The 20,890-nt window shown below is 37.1% G+C and overlaps 1 protein-coding gene across 13 annotated transcripts in view; it reads left to right on the forward strand.

Annotated features, from left to right (window-relative positions):
- The window catches only part of PLEKHA7 (pleckstrin homology domain containing A7), a 161,245-nt gene that overhangs the window by 77,414 nt on the left and 62,941 nt on the right, over positions 1-20,890 (forward strand). For 11 of the 13 annotated variants that reach the window (XM_039382479.1, XM_039382480.1, XM_027737160.2 and 8 more), the window contains one exon: positions 16,924-17,007. The exons of the other annotated variants lie outside the window; for them this stretch is intronic. In XM_039382479.1, coding sequence (XP_039238413.1) covers positions 16,924-17,007 — 84 coding nt within the window. The remainder of the gene's footprint in view (positions 1-16,923; positions 17,008-20,890) is intronic. 13 annotated transcript variants of the gene reach the window in all.

Genomic DNA, 20,890 nt, shown 5'->3' on the forward strand with positions numbered 1-20,890 from the left:
GTCACTTAATACTTTGGTTTAGATTTTTGAATTTATGAATATATAGTGATCTTGATTGTAAAAGTTGCATAATTATACATTAATATAACTTATATGGTTATAATGTGATTATAATATTGTTACACGTTAGTTGTTGTGTGAAGAAGAGGACGGGATAATTCTTTGAAGAACTGGAACTACCTGTACTTCCAGCCCCAGGGAACAGTTGGGAGCTCAAGGAACAGAAGAGAACATCCCAGTTTCAGAGGATTAGGAAGCAAGGAAAATCCCTGCAGTGCTTATAGGACTTTCTTCAGTTGCTGGAATTTTGTTCGCCTAAGGGAAAGTCCTGTGACCTGAGCTGTGTGTGTTGCAATATCATGTGCCTGGAGAAGGGAAGGCTTCAGGGAGACCTTATTGCAGCCGTTGAGTCCTTAAAGGGAGCTTATAGGAAAGATGGGGATGGACTCATTATCAAATGAGTGTGGTGACAGGATGTGAGGCAATAGTTTTAAACTGAAAGAGGGTAGGTTTAGATTAGACATTAGGAGGAAATTCTTTACTGTGAGGGTAGTGAGACACTGGAATAGGTTGCCCAGAGAAGTTGTGGATGCCTCATCCCTGGAGTGTTCAAGGCCAGGCTGGGGCTCTGAGCAACCTGGTCTGTTTGGTGGACTAGGCAGGTGTCCCTGCCCATGGCAGGGGGGTTGGAAAAAAAATGATCTTTAAAGTCCTTCCAACTTGACCCATCCCATTCTATGATAATTTCATTGGACTGACATTATTTCCCAGACATGCATCCCATGACTTTGACTTGAATGCTATTTTAATAGAACCCAGCCGAAAAGTTGTGAAATGTGTGGCCTCTAGCTTATGGATACACTGCTTGTGGAGCTGCATTGCTGCTGAAACCATGTAATGCTGTAATTATGGATTGAGATAATTTGTGTTCTACACTTACTTTTTAACAGTTACTATGTAGAGTGACAATAGAGGTAATATATACTTCTGGTATTTTAAGTGACCTCTTTACCTATTCTACCAAATACATAGACATATCAGTTCTACAAGCATGTGATGAGGTCAGGTTGTATAAACTATTAATGCAACTTACAGGACAGTCCTTGAAAAAGTTCAGTTACTCCCTCATATTTATTTGTTGCTTGGCTTACTAATGATTTCATGAAAGAAATCTTGTAAGTTGTTTTCTGTTGATAAGCAGTTAGAAATATGGCATCTTGTGTCTTTGATACATGCCACTTGGCATTAGATGAAGGTTCCTTACTTCCAGAAATAGTTAGTGTTACATGTCATGGATACGATTATTTCTTTTCTTAAGAATCTGCACTTAACTGTAGCAGGAAATACCTTCAAAATGGGGACATGGTCCTTACATATGTGATTTTATGAACAGGGTAAGACCACTTAATAAAAATGGTACATCTGTCTTTTTTCTTCCTTTCGATAAACTTCTGGGGAAGACTACTAAGAAACATAACATTATTCTTGGTCCTGCTGTCAAGATTCTTTTTTTTTCGTTTGTTTGTTTCTTCTAGCAAATCTTCAATACAAGATGCAGGGAGGTGGTCTACAATTCACATCAACATCCCTTACTGATTTCTTACTTGTGTTTTCCTTCCCTACAGGGCATGCTGTAGTCACAAAAATCCCTGTTGGAACTTCAATCAGTACAATGTTTATTTTCTTTAGATCATGTTATTTAAAACAAAACTATAACTGTCTATTTCCAAGCAGAATTCTAGTGGGTTTTTTCTCCCCACAGTAACTCTCAATTTTAATTTTGTAATGCATCAACAAAATAGGTTTTGTGTCTATTTTCTATTTCTCATGCAGCTAAAGTTTACATTCATGTCAGTAGAAGTATTTTAGAGTGAAAACAGGTATGTAAGAAATCTAGAACCTAGATTCCTTAGAAGTGTTAAAAAGTTGGAGCTGTTTTTTCTTAATGGCTTAAGAATACATTGTTTTATTCTGCAACCTGCTCACGTCGGAAGGATATAGAATATGCACAAGGTCTTTGCAGAATTTGTGAGCCCTCTGATAGTAATTAAATTCAGAAGCATTAAAGCTTGAAGTCATGGTATATAACATGAGGGCCCCGGAATGCTGGGTAGAAAACAAAGTCTGTGTCATACAAGATAAGAATAATTGATTTATTTTAATTTTCCTAGAGAGCATCTCTTTATTCAGAAATGGGCCATTTTCCTTCGTTTCACTCAGATTTGACAGTAATTTGCATGACAACGTAGCTGTTTCTTTCTAGTGTTGTGCTTTGAGATGAATGGATATTGCCACTCATCACTTCTGGAATTTAATCTGTTGCATTAGGAGCGCTATCTTAGGTTTAGATTCTTAGATTAGAAGCAAATGTATTCTGTGACATGTTAGACCAAACTTGATGTTTCAGTGCAGTTACTTATGAGTCATACTTGGGTGAATTAAGTTGATAGCAACTGTGAAGTGAGTAACTGAGCAGAAAGGTTTTGATCAAGTAGTATAGGAAAGTTCATCTCAGAGGGAGTACTTAGATTTGGAGATGCAACTTTTCAGGTGGCATCGATTGGTTCAGTTTTGAAGTACTGCACTGGCAATTTAATCTTGCCAAATAATTTTGCTGAACTTGCTTTCTGGGTATGGTAATGCATTAGGCTTCATTATGTTTGTACAGAATCGTATCCTGTTTTGCAGTGTGTTACCTCACAGCTGTGAAAAAGTACACTGATATAAAAGGCAACCACCTTCTTCCCACATCCATACACTTAGTTCTTGAAGTGGAAAGAGAACTGATGTGGCCAAAATGTTGTCTTCAGAATAAAGACAATTTTATGTTGGATACGAATACTCTAAAGAGCAAATTTCTATGCACTGGAACAGATTTTCTGTAAATCTGTGAACAATTAATCTTGGAAGGCGGCAATGTGTCTTGTTTATCTAGATTCAGGAATTCCAGCCTGTTCTTGCTTCCCAGCTTTGATGGAATTTTTTTGAAAGGTTGAAGTAGTCCTTTCTACTATTGAAAAACAATGGGTGTTTTGGTTCTATGTGCTACAGTAGCACCCTAAAAGCTGTAAATGAAGTTAAGACTCTAAATTTATAAGCACCTTTTCTCTCTTTTGAAAGTCTAAAATGTTGAAAAAATGGTGATTTTATAAAATTAAGATTACTTGATGGGGTCGTACAAGAAATCTGCTTCAGGGCCAAGATATGAATCCTGATCTCCCAAATCCCAATGTAGTAGTGCCAAAATTATTAACTTTTTAATTCTGTTAATTATGCAGAAAAACTTCAGGTTTTAGAAATCTAGCCACTTTGTTTGCTTTTCTTGTGGGAAAACTCCATTTCTCTGCAAAGACACATTTCCAAGTCCCAGTCTAATATCCAAAATAACTAAAATCCATCACTCCATCAATTCAAATTTATGTTTTAGGGACAGTAGATGTTCAGAGAAATGATTTGTGACCTTGGTTAGTTTCAACAGTTCTAGTAGCTGACTGGGAGAAATGAAAATGAAGTTAATCTGAAATTAAATTTTTATATGCAGAACATAAGTTTTCAGAAGGAACTAATACAGGATTTGTCCGATTACTTACTGTATTTCCTCTTGCAAAGTTTTGACTTTCTGTAATCAGATAAAGTCCCAGAAAAGGTATGTAAACCAAAACTGAAACAAGCACAAAAAACCAAAACCAAATGGAACAACTGAATCTTCTTTTGCAAATTGTTATATTGCTAGATTAAACATTTATGTAAGCATTTTTTAAAACATTGCACTTTTTCTATAATTAGTAAATTAAGATATAATGGAAGCACTGAAAGCATGAAAAGGTATTGTGCAGCTTGTAATCCTTTTGATAAAGTATATATGCATATGAATACTCATCATGTTGTGCTTGGAGTTTTTTGCATGTTAAAAATTAGCATTAAATAAACCCTTCATACTGTAGGGTTGGTCTGAACTTATCTAGAGTGTCTAGCTCTTAGTCTGGCTCTGCTCAGGCATATGCTTTGGAGGACTTTACTTTTGATCTTGTGATAGATATCTGAAGGAGAAAAAAATTTAATTCCCTGAATAGTGAAAGACTATTTAATATCTGTATTTTCAAGAGATTACAGAGTTTTCTGTAAGTTAAAGATGCACATTTTTCAAAGGCATTCTGTCATCGTATGTGCTGTTAAATAATTACCTAAAGAACAAATATTATTTCATGTGAAGTTACTTCACCTTCACGGCTGCCAAGTTTCAGTCACATGCTTGATAGAGACTATCTTGGCATTGAAAGGACTTAATGCAGGATCTGAAGAAGTTTTTGGAATTTCTTTCAATGTCTAATCCTGCCAGCGCTCCCTGTTCTCACCCCAGGCCTTGTCAGCAACGTGAGAGCTCTCCTGCTGCCAGATTCTCTTGCTTCAGCATCGCCCTTGCCTGTGCCTCGGCTGACGGGGCAAAGCTGAGCAGCGAGACGTGCGGCCCGCAGCGATCCCTGTGAGGTGCCTGTGCTCTGCTCTGGCCCTCTTATTTGACAGCAACAAACAGTGGTGATGCTTTGAGGTCAGAAAGTGAACCGGCACGGGACTGTCCTCACAGGTCGCTGGCCAGCTGGGGGAGATGGCAGAGAACTAGTCCTTGTATTACAAAGGTGAGAGGTGGGTGTTACTGCAGATCATTTGGCTGAGGTCTGATTTAAGACACTGACACTGTTGTGGAGCTGTGTAGGCTGTGAAAGTCCTGGCGATAAAGCAACAGCAGAAGCAGTGCTGTTGTGCTCTGGAAGGTGTTATCTGCACTGGCTTCACTTCTCTGAGAATGGAAGGCTCTGCTGGGGGCTTCAGTACTGTGGAGCTACAGGACAAGAAGCAGGCAAAGAGACTGTAACATGCTGCTCAAGTGGCCTAGGAGGAATGTAGCTGATAGCTCCACTATATATAGTGGTGTACTAGGAGCTGTCTTTTGGATGAGTTTTGCTGCAGCCTTGCTCCCTGAGGCAAAGGAGGCTGATTTCGTCCTTGTTGGCTGTTGACAATTTAGCAGTTTTATGTGGCTGTTGACTTCCAGGCTTATTGTGAAAGGTGGCAATTGCTTCATCTTTCCAGTTACTTTAAAAAATAATGGCACTCCTCATGTTTAACGAAGGAGTTTTCATCTTCTCCAGTGGGATGTGGTGGTTTCGCAGTGAGTGTCATTCAGAACCGATTGTGAAGCTGTGTGCTGCCCCAGAAGGCTGCATGCTATCCAGCAATGCATATTGACGTTTGCTGATATAAATGAAACCTCTGAACTGCTTCACAGAAAACCAACAAAGTAGCTTTAAAAGTGTGTTTGCTAGCTAAAGCAGTTTTTGACACGGGAAGAGTGAAAATGTGTTTCTTTGTACATTCCTTATGCTATTTTCCTTAGCCAGTAGATCGTCATGTTGACATCAGTTGTGTGAAGCCTGGACTTTTTCTGAGCAGATAGTTTGGGCATTGTTAATATGTCTACTTAGTGACATTAAGAAAATGCAAATGATTCTTCTGTGGCTGGGTAGTTTTCACTCTTGTCACAGCTGTCTGATTGTATTTTATTTTAATATTTTATTCTCAAATTTTCACCTTCTGATAGTACTATGTGTTGACTCAAGAAATTTAACACAGGATGTGATTTTATGAGTTTCTTAAATTTGATTTATGTTTGGTTCACATACTTAGATATTCAATATACTAAACTCAGCATAACTTATGCCAATAAAGTAAATTGTTATTAACCAGTTGCTGTTGCTTATATTGTGACTTGATGTGCTTTGATTACATAGTGGGGAGTTGGGGGTTGGGGAGGGGACACTGGATGACTGAAAATAGTTCTGGAGAATTAGTTCACTGATTTGTGTTTAGCAAAGAAAATTCTGGAATTACACACACCAAAATAGTTCATTTTCAAAACAGTTTGCTTGGCTTTCTTTGTTGAGTAAAATAATGAGTATTAAAGCAGAGATGTTTTAAAGATTGGAACTGTTTAGTGCAATGTTGAAGTTATTAATATATTAATGATTGCATTTTTTCTTCTTTGTATAAATGCTGTCTAGTAATGTTATTTATATTGTAGCATATTTTCCATTCTATAGATGCCAAAAAGAATACTTTAATTCTGCAGCAACATTTCTATGGACTGTTTGGAAATGTCTGAGTTGTTTGTCTGCTTGTCTGGCTTGGGGCCACTGAGTATTTCTACATCTCTGTAAGGACTAGTTGGCTCTAGGTTATTTCTTTCGTCAAGTTAGTCTGAAGCTGTCAACTTCAGATTGCTATATATTGATATAGCTACATATTTACATATTTATATAGCTATAAATATCTCCCCCCCCTTTTTTTTTTTGTAGCTGAGCTTTTTGTTGAATTTAAAAGATATTTCTGGAAAATTTATAAACTATGCATAATCTAAAAATATAATCTTCCATGTCTACTTTACAGTTCCAATCCCTAAAATATTAATCTGAAATTGGTTTTAGGCTATGAATCATAGTGGGTTTCTTACTGCACAGTAGGGTAACTTGTATGATGAAAACATTTGAGTAAATAACATTTTACAAAAGGTTTATCTACTTTATAGCTTTGGTCTCAGAACCATTTTATATGAGGTATTAAAGGGTGTGATTAATACACGGTAACTTAATCATACTGTATTGATTAATGTGACTGGAAAAAAGTATTTTTAAGAGATACTAGTCTCTGACAGTGCAAATAACCCCTTCCTGTAATCTTTGAAGTTTTATTTAATGGCAGTGTCACCTATGATGTGTTTGGGGGTTTTTCCCTCACTGGTAGGGATCAGTGTGCAGGTGTCATGCAGGGGTGCTGCGGGGCCGGGCTTTGGGCCATGTGTCTGAGGTCTGCACCGTGTGCAGGAGGGAAGAAAGGCCCAGAAAGGAGGGATAATGAAGTTCTGCTAGGAATGGCTCCCAGTGCCCCAGTGAAAGAGCTGGTTAAGGAACCTGCTCTTGGTTCTAACTGTGGAGTGTAAATTGGGCTCTGTGTGTGACTTACAGCTGCGTTCTGTGAACAGATGCTGCTGTCATGGCTCTTGAACCTGTCAGTGTTTCAGTGCTGTAGGTGCTGGGCTGCTTTGGAAAGGAAAGTAACCTTTGTATAATTCATAGCTTTGAAGAGTCAGTCTGAAAAGCTCCATTAATTTATACCTGTTGCTCTAGGCAAGATGATCTTGTGTTACCAATCTTCTCTCAAGCAAAAACTTGATATTAAGGGCCCTTCAGGACTACTGTAGTCCATTTAATATTTAAGATTTTATACAAAAAAATATTTTACAAATGCATTTAAATTTGGAGGAGATGCATTACATTTTATTCAGTACAGTGAGTTGAGAGATTGGGGAAGGAGGAACTCCTTTAAAGCAGTCAAGAATTACACAAACCAGAAGAAATAACTTCATTGCTGTAATTTTTTACTTTTTTGGTGTAAGCTGCAGATGAATAGAGTTTGAAGTGTTTCAGAGTTAACCACAAGATAGGCTGGAACAGTTTGCTACTAGTGAAGGAAGTTTTATTAATATATATACACACCAGTAAACAGCTAACCCACAAGAATAGGTGTGTTCTGTGGGAATTGTGGTTTCTTCATATTAAACATGACTTCAGAAAATACAATGGTAATATCCTTGTTTATTCTTTAGCTTAGTGTCTGAAGGGGATGAGGTTTGTAGGATTACAGTCAATACTAGTATTGTGAAGCTGTGGAGGACATAGGTAGGGCTAGAGAGGGACAGAGCCAGACTCGTGCATGTTTTGAATGACCTTAGCTGCAGGAAAAGCTTTGGATGGAAAATGTGTCCTATTGGATATAAAGCACAGAACCACGGGAACCCAGCCTGTATAAATTATCTTCTTTCATGGAATATTTCTTAAGAGAATGTAAATGGGCTTTGGATTTAATTATTTGTTGAAGAAGTTAATTAATGGTGTTATTGAAGTTTGAAAGAAACCAGGTTTTAAAGTTATTTTGAGTTTTTCTTCCTAAACGTTGTGGAGTTTTTGCATTATTCTCTTAGCAAAATCTATTCTGCAAAACTTTCTTGTTTGATTTGGGTTTTGTTTGTGGGGGCTTTTTGGTTTTGTGGTAGAATTAGGAACTATACCCAACCTTACGCTTGTTGGACAACTTGTATTGGATGAGACATCAGGTCTCTAGTGCAACCTCCTGCTCAGAGCAAGGTCAGTGGTGAGGTCAGACAGGGTTTCTCAGTTCTTCCTCCACTCTAGTATTGAAAACTTCCAAGGATGGAGACTGTCCAGCCTCTCTGGGCAGCCTGTTCCAGTGCTTTGCCATCCTCACAGTACATATTCGTATCCTCAAGGTGAAAAAGCTTCTCCTATGAGCAGTCTGAAAGTCTTGCATTTCATTTTACGCCTCTCTCTCGTACTCCCATCATGTACCACTATGAAGAGACTTCTTGATTATGTCCTGGCAGGAGACAGGGCTCCTTCAACCTCTCCTCACACAGCAGGTGCTCCTGACCATTTTGGTGCCCCTCTGCTGAACTCGCTTTAGTTTGTTGATACCTTTCCTGTATGAGGAGGTCCAAAACTGGATTCAGTATTCTAGATTGTAACCCTGAGAGAACTTGATGGATACCAGCTGTTCTTTAATTCCATTCTGGACACTTGTGATTTTGTAAAGAGACAGTACTTGATTAAAACTCCGTTCCCATGGTATAGGTTGTGTAGATAAAGCATTTCTGCTTTATGGAGAGGGGAAAAGGGCAGTGTGTTTCTACGTTGTCTGAGGGCACACAAGGTCTCAGTCTGCAGTATTGTCCTCTGATAATCACTTTTTTTGTATTATGCATTAAATTCAGTAAGTAATAAATCAGAGGTGCATTTGCTTTAAGTTAAAATCGATCTCTGTTTTGAGGTTATATGTCTTATGTGACAGTGGAATGGAGTTTCGAAATCTATTTTATCCAGTTTTTATAGCTGTTGCATTGTTTCAGCTTTCTGCACTGTATGGCTTGCTACTTAGATGAAAACTGGATGCTGGAAAACTCGTTTTTGCTTTCATGTTTAGAGCAATGTGGATTGTGTTGTCCTTTATCATGCAAGTCTCCCCGTCAAAGTAAAATATGCTCAACTAGGACTAACGAGGGGTTTCAGCCTCCTTTGGTATATTTAGATGCTATGTACGTGAACACCTCTTCTATTTTAACCAGTTTTGTTATGGCTTACAACTTGAGATGTATAATATTTTTGTGTAAAGCTTCCCTTAAATACTCTTTCCAAACCAGTATGTTTATGTGGCAATGCTTGTTGGGTGCCTTCCTCACTAAACTCTTTAAATTATGGTTGATGTTGGAATATAAGAGTGCTGCTTTTACCCAGGGTGTTTTAGTCATATTACTTAATGATATCACCACTTCCTTTTTTATTAGAGAATGAATTTATTATTTAGTTTGTGTACCAGATCCAGAAGAAATAAATAATGTGATGTGTTGCTCTCTGTGTGCTGTTTCCTTGTGTCAGGATTGGTTTATGGCAGCATTTTTTGTAGAACTGTTCTGCAGCCCTGCTTCTGTAATGTGGTTATATTGTTTTCTTCTTTGTGTAGGGCTATACAGCAAATGCTGCTGAATGTGTTGGACAGAACTGAGTAGTGGAAAAATTTTAAGTTGCTGCTTTCCTGTAACACCAATGACCTCCGGTGGAAAAGCACACACCTCCGTGCTTCCCAAAATCTTTGGTTAAAAAAAATACTTGCCTTCACCTTGAAAGATTCCATCAGACTACCTCTGTCTAAGGAGTTTCTGCATCTGTTGGACTGCTGGGATTGTCCCATTGTCCCAGCCATTTAATCCTATGGAAGCTGAAGTGTTTTACATCATTGCAGAAACATTGCAGAAACATGTGCCAGCATTGGAGATGAGAAGGATTTGTGTGCCCATATATATGCCAGATACGCATATACATATATATATATGTCTGCATACAAATATATGTATGTATAAATCACCAGTACATGTATTTAACTGTTGCACCTACTCCTGTTTCCATTTCAAACTTTCTTGTTTTGGCTTAGATGTTGTTAGATGTAATATTCGTAAGGAATGTACAACCTATGGGGTCTGCTGTTCATTTTGTGACATTGGTGACATTTCATTGTCACTAAAAGTCAAGATTGTTTTTGTTAGGTAGCAAAGTTGCAAATTAGATAGATAGTTTTGAAGATAGTGCATTTTGTTTTGGGTGTTTAAGGAGAATCATCTGATTACCTTTGAATGCTTTAGTGGGAAAGAAAGAAACAGTCCTAAGTGAGTTCCAAGCCTGAATTAAGATAATGTGATACAGTAACTTGATCTTCTACCTTTCTAATTTTAATTTGCTGTTATCAGAGTTTTTTAATTTAATTTTTGATTTTGAAGGCAAGGATTGTGATTTTTCTGAAACAGCGAAAGTAAGGAAATAGAATCAAATTTGTATTTTCTAAATATTTCCTTGTCTTCAAGACTAACATGTTTTTTTCCCTTAATTTCAAGTTCCCTGAATGTGTTTTTTTTTTGTGAGTTAATAAAATTCTGATGGTGTCTCATGATATGCATTGAAAGGATTTGTGAATCAGCAGATGACTTCAGTCTGTATTACTCATGGAAATCTGTGTCGATCCTGTGATGACAGTGTATTCATCCTCTTATCAGTACTTATAATGACTGAAAATACTTTCAGTGATTCTGTGGCATTTTCCATATTAGCTTGCCACTGTTTTATTAGATCTGTTTTTGAAAGCGTGTTCATTAACAAAATCTTTCCTGCTGATACTACTATTAGATAGTATAAATTATCTTTGGTAGTTCATTAAGACAGGAAAAAATAATTTTTTCAGTTCCAAAGAAACTTGCAGTTCCTTTTTAACCTCACCATTAGCGAACTGGGTAGAAGGACAACACAATGTGACAGCGTGACTGTCTGTTTACTGTTAGTTTCAAACATTAATAAGATGTTTTATTCTTGTCTGCACGCTTTTACAAGAAGTGAAAATATAATAAAATCTGATGTCAGATCAACTTGTCCCCTTTATCTGTCTTCATAAGCACAGACCTCTTGTGTTGACTGATAGTCACAGACATAGTAGCTCAAGATAGTTGTAGAATTGTATTCTGACTAAACAGCTAAACACTTGTGAATTCTCAGGGGGGATGTAAAATTTGAGAGAATCACTTTTACTCTGTGATTATTATGCACTAGTTCCTAGATTAAGATGCTGATTAAATTGTATGAGGAGGTGAGATTTAGACTTTATGAAAGTCTTCTAGCCACTAATTACAGGATTTTACTGCTACTCTGAGGATACACTTTTACTATTTTAAACTGTGGATAATGTTTGGTGTGTTGAAAAGATGAAGTTTTGTGTGCATGCAGCTTGTAGTGGGTGCTTTTGCTTGTGTAGTGTATTACACCGTGGTTTTTTTCCAGTAATATTACTTACACAGCTTTGAGGGCACTGTTTTTCTTGGACTATTTATTGATACTTGTTCTAACTAATTCTAAAAGCCAATATCCAAAAGATAATCAGAAGGCAGTGCTGAAACTGTTTTGAAGCTGTTGATGTATTTGAGAAATATGTTATGAAGGAAAGCAAACTATGCCTGGCTTTTTGCCTCGTTAGAGACAAGCACTTTCTCCTGCTTGGGGTAACAACCTGCTGGCTGAACAGTGGTTCTTCACTGCACAAGTTCTTCTATCAACTGCACCCACACCAGAAACTCCCACAGAAGTGTGGGTGCCCACCCATAACAATCATCACCATTTGGGGTATTTGAGCATAAAGGGGGTTTATGTTTATCTTGGCTTGCAGGCAAGTCAAGTAAAGGAGTCAGCCTACCTTGAAAATAAATAGTGTACAAGTGGCTCCTAATAATTTATAGGACAGTCTGTCCAATGACAACATGAATTTTTCTCGCAACCTATAAATTTGTTGTTAATGTGATGTAGAGTCAATCAATAATTGATTCACACATTTCAGGGTTCATCTGCCTGGGCATTTAAATTACTCCAGAGGCAATCTGTAAGCTTGCTTGACTTCAAATGAAAGGTCATCAGCATCACTCATGTCCAAAAATTAATAATTAGAACTTGGCTTTGACTCAAATACAAAATGAACTGAAGTCATGTTAATTATGAGTTCTGCAAAAGCATCCATGCAAGCAAAAGTGCCTGCCTGTGTCAATTATATTATAGAATTGGAGACTGGATTGTAATTGTATGGTTTTCTTGTGTTAAAATCAGTTAAATTTTATCATACTATAGGTTAGTTTAGTGCAAGCAAGTGATAGGCAGCGTTAAATTTGCAGACTTGCTTAATGAACACCTGAGCAATCTTTTAGGCTGCATTTGGATGGTGAGCAGTAAGGTGCTATCTAAGGATAGAGGTGTCTGTCTGTCTGCACTCCCACCCAGCCAGCAGGAGCGTAACAACTTCCCGTTTTTAAGGTTATCTGTTACCTGGTTCCACCCCCACACCTGAACCCAGAGCCAGCTTAGAAGTGACATTAGCTGCTCAAGCAGCATGACTTCACGTGGGGCTCAGGTTAGCCAGGTGTATTCATTTTGTTTACATCTTGAAGGTCTTGAGTCTTTCTAAACTGCTTTAGTAAATCTGTCTTAAGACAGTGGGCGACTGTCAGCTCTTACACTGGTAAATGTTGTGTACACATGCTGTGAAATAATAGAATTTGTGTTGAGGTATCTAATTAAAAAGAAACGTGTTTAAACTCTGATTCCATTATGAAGGGTGTGAGTCTTAACTGTTACAAACCAACAGCAATCCTTGGAAAATGGTGTTCTGTAACTTTGAAGTTCAGAATTACTTCTAACAGTCTGTAGTGTAATTTAATAATGCTGGTAGTGGTAGATGCTAATGAATGTCATTTTTGTGTGGATTTTTCATGGTTTTATACTTGCTTTGGTTTGGTGGCTCTGTTGATCAGTATTTGTACAAAATCAGAATAATACAAAACTGTTAGAATTAGGTTGCTAGGAAAAATGCTGCATTTTGTCACACAGAAAATTTGTAACATTGCTAGAAAAGTTATCTTGGCATTTCAAATGTGTGGTGGTGTACTAATACAAATTTCAAAGCATTCAGAATTCACACAGTGAAGAATCATAAGCCTTTCCCGTTTTTGTTGAGGGCTATTAAGTCTTTCTCTAGTGAAAAAAACAGAATAAGAGGGGCATGAAGAGTGGAGCAGCATATCGTGTCCTTTTTTCAAGGCACATTTATCGTGCCTGTTATACATGATAGATTTCTGGACAATAGGAACATATTCAGCAGTTGCTATTTGGAGGAAATACAGGTGATTAACAACTGTGAGGCTTGGTTAGCTGATGTGTCTGGAGAACAGCTGTGTCAGGTCTTTTCTTAGTCTGTGCTTGGAAGGAAAGGAGAACTTGCACTGCAACAGGTTTACTAGATCACTCACTAGCGAAACTGTTGTTATCAATGTTGTTTAAACAGATATCCCTGTTAAGAAAATGTTTAAAAGACATGAAAGCAACAACAAAAAATTGTAATCTAAAGACCTAATTATTCAATTTCTCTCGTTCTAAGAAAAAGGTACTGCTAATAGTCTTGGAATAAATCTGTTTAAATACTGGGAAAGCTTCAGAGGTATTGGAAGAATTAAATTATATTTTTAGAGAAAGATGGAGCAGTATAGAATGATAGAACAGAATAATTTTTATTGGAAGGAACCTCTGTACACCATTAGATCTAACCCATCCTGTTCAGAGCCAGGCCAGCTTCAAAGCTGGAACCAGCTCATAAAGTTTGATTTGGTTGCTCAGAGCCTTATCCGGCCACATTTTGGATGTTTCCAAGGATGGAGATTCCACAGCTTTGCTAGGCAACCTCTTCCAATGTTTGACTGCTCTCATTGTGAACAAAAATCTCCCTGCTATCTAATTCCTTGTTGCAAGGCATTAGCCATCTGTTGTATAGGTTGTTTTGAATAGTATCGCTTATTCTTAATGAGTCCTGTGAGGCAAAACACTTAAACGCTCACTTTTCAAATTCAAATAAACCACTGTGTTCTGCAAAACTAATTGTTAGTGGCAGGGGTTTCACTTCTCTCTTCCCGGTCAAGTCCTACTTACTGAAGCTGCAGATATGCGGGAAGCTTTGCTTTTATATTCCTTCTCCTTCTGTGTGAAATTACCATCTGCATTTTGTGCAGTAACAGAGCCATCTCTCTGTTTCTCTGCTCTTAGTATTTGACATGCAAAACTTGTCCCAAAGTGCATTTGCTCAGTTATTTAAGAAGTGTTTAATTTGCAGCAAACACTTATTATTAGTAAGCAATATTTAGCCTATTAGTAATGTACTTCCGCTTGAATTGCAACAAGTGGACTAATTCATCTTCAGAAGACCTGGTGAATTTATTTCCTGGGAAATAAAAAAGCATTTGTGTACATGCTAGTATGGTATAATGGGTAACTTCACTTCCTAAACAACCCTAGAGCATTTCTGGAATACAGTCCTTTTTCTTAGTCTTAATTATAGAGTGAGTTATTAATGACTAAAAGCCTGCAGAGGAGAGCTTGTTGACAGTTTGGCTGCTCCTGGAGAATATAGCTGGCAAGGTACTTTGATTTTTCTAAGCTAACAAGGTATCTGCCTTTTTGTTAGCAGTCCTAACCTAAGCATCAAAGGTTAAACAGACTGCTTCAGGCCTGATTTGAGAGGAAACACTTTCAACATAAAACTGGACTGTGTGAGAAACGTGGAGCTAATTGTTAGTGTTAGAATTTCTATATTATTTTCTTTGAAAACATCTGCAAGTTCCTGTCCCTCTCTTCGGATGTAGACCCAAAATTAAAATATAAACTCACATAAAAACGCTTCTTTAGAAATAAACAATACTCCTCAGTCTTTTTGTGAGGAAAAGGATCCTGGCTGCTTTGTTGATGTTAGCACTGTGTGCTTATCGGAGACACTTTCTCTGGATCTCTGATTTCATGGGAAAAGCTGAAGAGTTAGAAACGGCAAAGGTCCTTTATTAACCCACAGCTGTAGGAGAGGTCAGTTCTCACCAGCCTAGGGAGCAAATGCTGTCGCTGGTGCCGCAGAGTAGTTGATGGCCAGATATCTTGTTGACAGTTTCCAATGGCTTTAGGGTGAGAATTTTTGTAAGAGGTGGGGCTGGAAAATGGCTTTAGGGTGAGAATTTTTGTAAGAGGTGGGGCTGGAAAAAGTCCTTTTGGTGTTACATAAGTTGTTACAGCTCTCAGCTTGTCATTGGAAATGTTGTTATATGGGTTCCTTATATCTGACTTCCTGTAGCAAGGCACATTGGAAAAAGGATGAGAAGTTGATAGCACACCAAACATCCTCTGCTGTTTGTGGCCCAAGTGGGACTTAGCATGAACAATTTGTGGGATTTTTGTTGCTGTTGGGGTTTTTTTGGTTATTTGGTTGGTTGGTTGGTTTTGGTTTGCTTGGTTTTGGTTTGTTTTTTAAATCAAGGCATGTCTTGAGCTATTTACTTATGGCTGCATGAGCTGATTGATTTTTAGCTGTCCTTTACTCATCAGAAAGAGTGTTATCTCTTGGGAATTTCATTACTCTGAAACATCAAAATTTTTCTTTATGCCTTATTCTGGTTTTAGATGGACATCCTGCTGTGCTAGACAACAGGGTCAAAACTGTAAGACCTGAAACTGCTGGGTATTTATGAAAGGAAAAACTCCAAATCTTTAAACAAAAAAATTGGTCAAGTTTTCATTTTTGGCTCTTTGAAATATAATTCTTTTGAACGCCTTTTTATTTTTGTTTTCTGAATATACTCACAGGGTGTTACTGTTTTGCTGCACTTGGTGGGAATTCTAGTTTTGAATGTTTATCTAAAAATTGTTAATAAACCCAGAAAAATTCAGAACCTTGAATAAGTGAGCACTTCGTTCACTACTCTCTCTAATTCTAAGGCTAAGAGCATGTCAGCCATGACCTTTCTAATTCTAAAGTAAGATCTTTAATTTCTTATTTCTTTAAAATTTGTGATTTTTATAGAGTCATTCTTTTGGACAGAAGAATAAAGGGCTCACTACGTATAAGACTCTACAGAAATTGTCTTGTGTTTTCTGTACAATTAACTGAAATAATTGATTTTAGGGAGGAGGGAAGACTACCAGTTTAAACTGAAATAAGCTTTCTTCACTCCATATTTTTGCATTACATGAGTGCAGTTACACAGATAGGTAAAATATTTATCTTTAATGAGTAGCAATATTTCACAAGGGCTAGCAAAACATCTAGGTAGGACTGTGAGGGGAAAGTTGATAGAAATTCCTGACTTTAATTCAACTGAGATAAAATACTAAATTATGTTGTTTTATATAGACCATACAGCTGAATGGCTGCATGAAGGTGTGAAGAAAAATCATCGAAGAAATGCCATACTAGAAGAAAAAAAAAAGCAAGAAATGGCTTCCACATAATGTCTCTGTGATCTGATTAAATAATACAAAATGTGTAAAATGTTATCTAGCAGCATTTCAAGTTATTTTAGTGGTTCTGTTCTGTGAAAGTTACAGCAACATAATTCAATAACTTATGTTACGTGTTATATTTAAATTATCTGGTAATAGTCAGGTTTAAATGGTCATAAATTCAAGTGTATCTCTCTAACTAAGGATTGTAACTAGTTTAGTTTTAAAACATTAACTTGTTTAATAATTAAATGGTACTGTGTGCCACTGGCAAAGTCAACAAGAACACAGGAAGGAGCTGAAAACATTTCAGACTTGAAAAGTACCTCAGAAATATGTTTTATTTCTGGAATAGAGCAGTAAAGCATCAATATAAATAGTTCTGCCTTTTAGAGATCATATTTTACTGAGTTTAGCAATATTAATTTCCTTTTTTCTTTTTTCTTTTTTTTTTTCTTTTCAGCCATAATCAGCAGACCACGTCATTTAGACATCCTGTGACAGGACAGGTCTCTCCAGAAAATATTGAATTTATTTTGCGAGAAGAGTAAGTAGTTTTATACCCATGTCAAGAGATCTAAAACAGTAGCACATTAACCTACAGTAGATTAGTACTTTAGATTATTAACAGTTCTTTTGATATTGTAGCAAAAATGTCATTGAGATTTATGCTTAAAATTTTACTTCTCATTGTGATAGTATGTTTTTGATTCCAGCAGTGTTCCATGCCAGGGCTTGAGAGAAAATCTTTATCAGATCCTTTAAAAAACCCAAACAAACTCAAAAATAAACAAACAAAAAAGGCAATATATATATATATAGGATATTTAAACAGTGATGCTTTAGTCTTATATGAATATCAGGTATATAGAACAGAAATGAAAAATGTTTTTAGAGCAAGCTGGAAGGTTTATACTGAAATTGAAATACACAAAATATTACTAGTTTCCGTTGTACTTCCTTGATTATCTTATGTTTAAGATGTTCTACATTGATTAGACATTCTTCTTTATTCTGGAGAAATGGTGTAGAATGTATTCGTTTCCAGCATATTTTATCTTGATTGTCTGATTTGAAAAAATAAAAAAGAAAAATGAAGAAATATGCATATGTTCAAAATGGTGAATTTGGGCATGTCTTTGGTCTTGGATTGGATCATACCCTGCTTCATTGTAGGGTTTAACTACTGCTGTCATCCTTGCTGTACACTGGATTGCTCCTGGAATCCCTCTTGTAATGGAACGACTGTAATGGTGTCTTCCCTAGACAGAAGACACAGAGTCTAGGAGAAGGTTCTACATCACTTCTAAAACCACTCCAAAGGCAACAAGAATGGGACAACACCAGATAGCTTTTCCTTTTCCAACACTGTTTAAGCAGCCTCTAGCCCCTCATTTATCACAGAGGCTGATCATCATGCTGTAATGGCCTTGATGTGGGGGTTTGTGTGGCTGCCCGGATGATTCTGAACACTTTGCATTTCAAACTCTCTGATATTTAGTTTGCTTTACATTTAATTCAAAGTAGTTATTAAGAAAAATGAGACACAGAGAAGGGCCATGCAAGACTCCTAGGAGACTGAGTCCTTTCTGGTAAAATCTGCTGTGGACTTGGAGAGGAAGAAGGTAGAGCATGACTGTAAAACTCAGAGGTTCTGATGTAGCCCTGAGAAGGAGCTCTCAAACAGTTTAAAAAGCAAACCAACCAAATAAAAACAACATTAGCAACAAAACCCCAACAAACCCCTCCAACTTAACAGCTGCCCTCCCCCAAATCCAAAGCAAAGCCAACAGCCAATTCTACCTTAATGTGCCTACTGAGAACTAGCATGAAATAAAATATTGTGGGAGAGGCCTGTGATTAAGTATGAAGGCTGTGGGATGACTACTGAGCTGGAGGTCGCCAGTATGACCACAATGGACAGTAGCCATTGTGTATCTGTGTTCCAACTTCTATCCGCTGATTGATTTTTAATTCATCTCTTTTAAAGTTTCAGTCAAATTTAATATAAATTTGTAGATGTGTACTGGAGAATAGTTGTTTGGATACAACTCCTTGGAGTGCCTGCTTGGATTAGTCACACTTCCCTAGGCTGTTTTTGGTTTTGTAATCATGGTAGCAGATAAAATATTAAAAGCAGAATTGAAAGAACTGCTTGATGGTGGCACATGATTTTAGTGATCTTTAATGTCTGTTAGCAAATTTTTTGGAAGAGAAATGAAAGTGCTTATTTGGAGGGCAATCAGATGAATGAGCATCTGTAGACTTCAGTTACTCAGACTGAGATGGTATCAAAACCAGGAAAAATCTTACACTATAGTAGGAATTGATGGAGAGAGGTGGTTTTTATTTTAAAAGAAGAGGGAATGGCTGGAGGGATATGTTTGTAGTGGAAACAGTCTGTGCAAAAACATTTTTCTAAGCTTTATTATTGACTTAAAGTACATACAGTGTTTTTGAAAGTAGACGTTTTTAATCTGTCAAGTTAAAATTGCTTTAAAAATGTCTTTTTCAAATGTGTGGGATGCTCTGGTTTCCTCAGTTTCATACCACTTTTATGCAACAGTAGGGGTTTAGCACAGGTGCTGTTCATCACGATCATATCTGAGTTCCTGTCAAGTGACGCTGCCTGACACGTGTGGATGTGTCTGCTGAAATCAAAGTAGCTGCTAGCACCTCCCTGTCTTCAGGGATTGTAATGGGGCTATGCCACATTTTCATTCTTTTCCCTCAGGCATCAGGGATTTCTTACAATCAGTGTTGTTGATCATGTATTAGTTTGGAATCAGTGTAGTAGATCATATCATGTGATGAAATGACTTCCACAAGCAGGACTTGGTCAGAAAGGAATTGGATTGGCTCTGGATTGGCATGGCCTGTGGAAACTTTCCATTGTGAGATCCTTTGACCACGAATACTTTTTCCTATAGCTGAAGAATCCTGTCTGAAGTAGTAGCACTCTTAAGGGTTTCATAAAAGGTGATTTGTTCTTCAGTGCGGTTGTGACATGATTTATTACTGATGGGTTGATTTTAATTTAAGATTAGGGCCAAAGGCAGGAGTTGTAACCAGATATTGACTGGAAGCTAGTGGGGAGAAGGAAGCACAAACTTGTTCAGGCTGCAGCAAACATATCCATTTAAAAGGACACATTTAACATCAGAAAAGTAATTTACAGTCATCTAGAAATGATGAATGTAGGGACTGCTCTGGCCATTCCTCATCCTGGAAGCAGTGTTCTGGCAAGAAGATTTGAAAACGGGTTTTGGAGAATGACGTCAATAAATGATGTAATTCTAGCTTGATTGTGACTCAGTCGTGAACTACATGCCCTTGCTTCACTTGATCAAATGAGAACTGGGTACTTTCAGTAGAAGACTGAGACTGTATTTCACTAGTCTTTTCCCAAGGCATTTAAACAATATCACATCAGTTTTGCTTTTTAAGCTGAAATCTGGTTTCCTCAACTCCATTGTGACTGGAACCTGTGATTTTTTAATTATATTATCTTTGATCCTTATACTATTCCTTCTTCCTAAAGGTGTTCTTATTTAGATTTTTTTTTTTTAAACAGTGATTCCTTATTTCCTAACACATTCTTAGCTGGGACCACTGTGAAATCCCTACATCTTATTTTGTTTTTCCAAGCTTAGCAGGTTTGGTCACTTTGTGTGTGGGATACGTGTTCAGTAGCTTTCACTAACTCTGCTTGAGAGCCAGCTTTTCTGTATGTCACTTTCAGATTTATTTTTTTTCTGATGGAGTGATTGATTATAGGTGAATGCGGTATTCAGCACATGAGCTCATTGTTTGTTATAATAATTTAATTGTACTTTGCCTTCTCTATGCCTTTACTAATAATTCTTAACATTCTTTGGCTGCTGCTACTCCTTGTGCTTAGATTTAAAAATATCCTTTCCTTGCCAGTGTTGTTTTGAGTGATAAAAGCTGCAGAGATGTTTTTCATTTCTTCCTCTTTTGAATTACTTTTCTGTTGTTGACACTGAATTCAGTTTGGCGTCTTATCATTTGGTTACTCATATCTGAAGATTAATTTTTTATCTATTCCTACCAGCGTTTCAGTTTTTATCCAGAATAATTTTTGTTCTCTATTGACTTGGTTTTTAGGATCACCTCTAAATAAACTGAGCATCTTGCTGTATGGGAAGCCTCTCTGGTAGACTCCCTCCATTTCACAACTGCCTCTTGATTTCTGTGCTGTACTTTGATGTTTTTAATGAACCCTTAATCCACAAAGGGACCTTTCTTAAACAACCAGTGGGAAACTGAGAATTAATGGTAAGCCTGCCAGACAGGTGTTAGGTTTATTTACCACATTGTTACATATGTGTTTCTCTGAAAAACCTATGATAGAATTTCTTAGGATAGGTGTATGTACTGTTTAGATTTCTCCTCTCTTATCTTTCTTT

This window comes from Pipra filicauda, unplaced genomic scaffold, assembly GCF_003945595.2.
Source record: "Pipra filicauda isolate LSUMZ 115617 unplaced genomic scaffold, ASM394559v2 scaffold26_size5592650_pilon, whole genome shotgun sequence".
Taxonomy (NCBI): domain Eukaryota; kingdom Metazoa; phylum Chordata; class Aves; order Passeriformes; family Pipridae; genus Pipra; species Pipra filicauda.